This window comes from Rosa chinensis, chromosome 1 (assembly GCF_002994745.2).
Source record: "Rosa chinensis cultivar Old Blush chromosome 1, RchiOBHm-V2, whole genome shotgun sequence".
Classification (NCBI taxonomy): domain Eukaryota; kingdom Viridiplantae; phylum Streptophyta; class Magnoliopsida; order Rosales; family Rosaceae; genus Rosa; species Rosa chinensis.
In genome coordinates, this window is record NC_037088.1 from 57807102 (window position 1) to 57812093 (window position 4992).

The 4992-nt window shown below is 39.3% G+C and overlaps 1 protein-coding gene across 1 annotated transcript; it reads left to right on the forward strand.

The window, feature by feature from the left end:
- The first annotated feature begins 923 nt into the window (after positions 1-923).
- On the forward strand, positions 924-2852 carry LOC112170635 (protein PSK SIMULATOR 2). The gene is made up of 2 exons (XM_024307977.2): positions 924-1058; positions 1388-2852. The coding sequence occupies exon 2, from the start codon at positions 1463-1465 to the stop codon at positions 2141-2143; it is 681 nt and encodes a 226-aa protein (XP_024163745.1). The 5' UTR covers positions 924-1058; positions 1388-1462; the 3' UTR covers positions 2144-2852.
- Positions 2853-4992: the final 2140 nt, after the last annotated feature.

Here is a 4992-nt window from a genome sequence, read left to right on the forward strand (position 1 = left end):
GAAGAAAAAGAAGAAGAACAGAACCCATCATCGAACAAAGTGAAGATTTCATCATATTTTTTGTTATTTTTATTTTATTTTTTTGAAACATGAAAGAAATTACAGAGAGGATCCACTTAGAATCTTATACAAGGCTTTATCAAAACGTAACAAGGATAAAATATCAGGAGGGAAATAATTACACTAAATATAATTTTGAGAATAAATTTGGTTGTTTAACAAAATGATCTGCTACCATATTAGCTTCTTTGTAAACATAATCAAAAGAGACGGTTGTAAAACTTGAAGTTAAGTGCAAGAGTGTGGATAGTCTCCAAGAAATCTTGAATTGACGCCTAACCATTTTGATAAACAATATTGTGACTTTTTAAAAAAAAAAATTGATGCTGCTGTGTTGTAAGTATAATCAGCTGTGAATTCGTGTGTGGTAAATAATACTTTAAAAGTGGTGTCAATACATAAAACAACTTCAGAATGTGTTTTAATTTAAAATAGCTTCAAAAGCAACCTTTGGGTTGCTTCTAAAATTTGCTGTCAGTGACCTGTAATTTTCAGTTAAAATTGTTTTTATTTATTTACCAAACACAATAAAATCTAAAAGTTTATACAAAAAATAAATTTTTTTTTAAGTAAAGCAATCTCAAATGAAGCCTTAAAACAATTAGATTGAGTAAGATTCCATCGAATAAGAATGTTCCTTTTAGGTCTAAATTTACGTAGAGCAACTTTATTGGCTTCCTATAATCAAGCAAGAATTGTCTAATATGAAAAACAGCCTGTTAAATTTGAGGAAGTTTATTTTGGAAGACATATATCTATACCATATTTTCCACTCTTGATATTGTAATTTCAGCAACCGACACGTGGCAAGAAAAGGGATTTTATTTTTATGACACATCAAAAAGGCTTTTAACTTTGGGAAGTGTGGATTTTGCAGAAACCAACTACCGGACAACAGAGGCAGCAAAGCCCTCGGTGTCCAAGGCGAGGTGGCGCGTGCATTACACAGCCTCTTCATTGTTTTAGCTCCCAATCCTTGTAGCCGCTTGGATTTAAAGGTCCGTTTACAACATCCTTGTGATATACATTATTCCAAAACTTTGCTTCTTTCTGGATTTGTTGTTCTAAATCCCGAGAAGGTTTCGATCTTGTTGGGCAAATTACCCACCATTTTTACCTGGCAAATAAAAATAAATCAAGAAAAAGCGTCTTAAACTTGGGGATTTGAATTCAAAGATAGTTAGGGTTTCGTGATGCCGGTGATCTATTCTACCGGGCAGTAGCAGTAGCTAGAAGCCTAGGAGAAAAACTGATTAGGGTCATTTTCTTTGTTTAATCCACTGATGTAGCCCCATATTTTGATCGTTAATTATGTTATTTTATACAGGATCGATCAGGAAATATGATGCTTGATTTGGCTTACGCATCTTAATTATTACTTTCTGGGTGGGGTTTGTAAGAGATGGTGGCAAAGTTGAGGTTTCCCAGGTTGATGAGGACTAGAAGGAGGAAGCAGAAAGCCGTGGTTGGAATTTTTGCTTTTGAAGTTGCAAGTGTGATGTCTAAGCTGGTCCATCTATGGGCATTCCTGAGTTCTAAACAAGTTGATAGGCTCAGAAAAAAGATCTCAGATTCGGTGGGGATAAAAAAGCTTGTGTCACATGATGATGATTTCATTCGAGGTTTAATACCCGGTGAATTGTTTGAGAATATGGTCCCTTTGACAAAATATGTGGCCAGGCTCGGGAAGAATTATTGTTCTGATCCTAGTTTGAAGGATTTTGAGCATGCTGTTAGTGATTGGATCAACAATGGTGTTGACCCTTTTGGATGGGAACTTCCATGGGAGAAGATGGAAAAGAAAGCCAACAAGATGGAGAGGTTCATTTTAATAAATGCAAATTTGTATGACGGGATGAAACTTCTTTCGGATCTTGAACATACTTTGAACGACATCACTGCCACCTTGGATGGTTCAATTTTGCTTGAGTTTCAGAACAAGGTAGAGCTGAAGCGGCTTGAAGTGGAGAATTTGAAAGAGGAGTCTTTGTGGAACAGGACTTACGATTACGTAGGTATCCTTTTGGCAAGATCTGTCTTCACAATTTTCAGTTGGATCAAGTCTGTTTTTGGAGTTCCTTAACTGATGGCAGATGCAGAAACCAAAGATTCTGATCACATTAGTCCTAGTCCATCAATTTTCAGCAAGTACAAGCTGTTGGATGCTCCACCCGACACACTCGGTGCTGCTGCCTTAGCACTGCACTATGCAAATATTGTTATCAAATTAAAATTGAAAGTTAAGTAAGATTTCCTCTCTTTTTATATTGTGGCAGACATAACCTGTACAGTATGTTGCCTGCAAATATGAGAGCTGAGCTAAGTGAAAGGCTGCCTTCTATCAAGAGCTCGACTTCATCAGTTCGCGATCTTGCAGCAGAGCGGAAGGTGCCAATGGCAGAAATATTAGAATGGTTAGCACCACTTGCTCATAATACGACGAAATGGCAGTCCAAGAGGAACTTTCAACAGAAAGCCTCATGTGCTTCTGGTACAAACCCTCTACTTTGCAAATCAACAGAAGACAGAAGCAACAATTATGGAACTTCTTGTTGGTTTGCAGTACATCTACCAATCTGATCTAGAAGGTTTCCGAGAGAATGACCGCCAAAGGCGTGAAAGAAAAGCAGCCTCCCTGGAAGACCAAGACTAAGGCAGCTCTCCGTTGTTCTCTAGGAGTCCAAATCAGTAACTATTTAAGAGTTGGTCTAAAAGTTATATTACGAGTATATTATTCACATCTAGTGTTATTGAGAGTCCATTTAACTATTTAAGTACAATGTCTATTATAATCTGATTGAGTGCTTTTACAGTCCTTTGATACTGCACGAGTAAATGCTTTTACAATGTCTATAGGGGCATCTCTTATAGAATATGGTGAATGCTATTGGAATATAGTTGTCCAACGGAGATCACATGTTTTATCAGCTTGATTAGTGGTATACTATTCCCTGGAACTGTATGATTTCAGGTTCTACTGTAGTGCTGCATCACATTCATTTATCACTTTGATTTTGCCCTGCTCTTTTACTTTTATGGCACGTTTACTTACTTGGAATGGAAAATAATCATGAATCGGAGACAAGTGGAATGAGAGAAGAAAGGAATCGGTATTGATTCCGGAGGAATGATTCCTAAACCCATCTTCCCCCTTCGTAATCGAATTCCTGAGTATTCAGGAATCGATTCTTGATAAATAGGTGGGACCTACACCAATTCCGATTCCTTCATGTGTTAGTAAACATATGAATTCTTTTACCTGGAATCATTCCGATTCCTTTATATGTTAGTAAACACAGGGGTGTTTTTACTCCGTAATCATTCCATTACATTCCATTCCATTCCAAGTAAGTAAATGTGCCCTTAGATCGATGTTGGTGTGTGGAGTTTCACCTAGCAGTACTACACATTTCCCAGTGTAATCAACGCTTTATAGTGTTCTGAATGAAAATTTGAGTACATCAAGCAGTATGTGATTTAATTCTAGCTTTCTAGGAATTCTTGTCAAAGTAGGGACAGAGTTTCTTTCTTCAGTGAAAAAGTGTGATCGAGAGACGAGAGAAGACAACGAAACTTGATAAAGAGAAAAATTCAGCTACCGTCCCCAAACTATTTTGCCAAGGCCAATTTGATACCCGAACTCTCAAAAGTATCAATGTGATACCCAAAGACCTAAATTGGTATCAACGTGATAATTCCGTCCAAAATTTCTGACGGCACCGTCTGTTTGCTGACGTGGCAAGCACATGGGTCAAAAAAAAAAAAGTGAAATGACCAATTTACCCTTCTTTTTTGTTTTTTTAGAAAAATTCATCTACCGTCCCAAACTATTTTGCCAAAGCCAATTTGATACCCGAACTCTCAAAAGTATCAATATGATACCCAAATCCCTAAATTGGTATCAACGTGATACTTTCGTCGAAAATTCTGACGGCGACGTCTGTTTGCTGACGTGGCAAGCACGTGGGTCAAAAAAAAAAAAGTGAAATGACCAATTTACCCTCTCTTTTTTTGTTAATTCATTTTTTTCCTTTTCTTTTCATTTCTTTTTCTTCCTTCTTCTTCTTCTGGGATTTTCTTCTTCTTCTTCTTAGGGTTTCGCGGCACTAAGCAGCTTGGGGCTGAAGCTCCCAATCGAACCCGATACCGGTCGAAGAACCTGCTGGTGCTGAGATGATCAACGACCTATCGGCGTAAATTGGGGCCGCCGAGTTGTTGAGCGAGACGAGGCGTTCAGCCGGAAAGTACCGTGAGAGAGTGGCCGTCGAGGCGGAGTACGTACGGTCTCCGAAGGGAAGGCTGTCCAGTTCTAGGGAAGCCATTTTAGCTATTCTTCTTCTTCTTCTTCTTCTTTTCTCTCCTCCTCTCTCTCTCTCCTCTCCTTCTCCTCCGCCCAAACCATCACTAACGCCGCCGAGATCCTCTCCAATTCCTGCTACAAATCCATCTCCCTCGCACTCCTGTGGATTAACCACCTCCTCCCATCGCTTTCCCTGTCTAATCACTCAAGTCCCTCCCGTTCGGCGCCAAGATCGCTACCATGCTCGACGACCACTCTCTCACGGTACCTTCCGGCTGAACGCCTCGTCTCGCTCAACAACTCGGCTACCCCAATTTACGCCGACGGGTCGTTGATCATCTCAGCACCAGTAGGTTCTTCGACCGGTATCGGGTTCGATTGGAAGCTTCAGCCCCAAGCTACTTGGTGCCGCGAAACCCTAGGAAGAAGAAGAAGAAGAAAATCCCAGAAGAAGAAGGAAGAAGAAGAAATGAAAAGAAAAGGAAAGAAATGAATTAACAAAAAAAAAGAGGGTAAATTGGTCATTTCACTTTTTTTTGGGACCCACGTGCTTGCCACGTTAGCAAACAGACGACGCCATCAGAATTTCGGATGGAAGTATCACATTGATACCAATTTAGGTATTTGGGTAT

Coding starts and splice junctions, on each gene's coding strand:
- LOC112170635 (XM_024307977.2), top strand. CDS start 1,463: ATGGTGGCAAAGTTGAGGTTTCCCAGGTTGATGAGGACTAGAAGGAGG.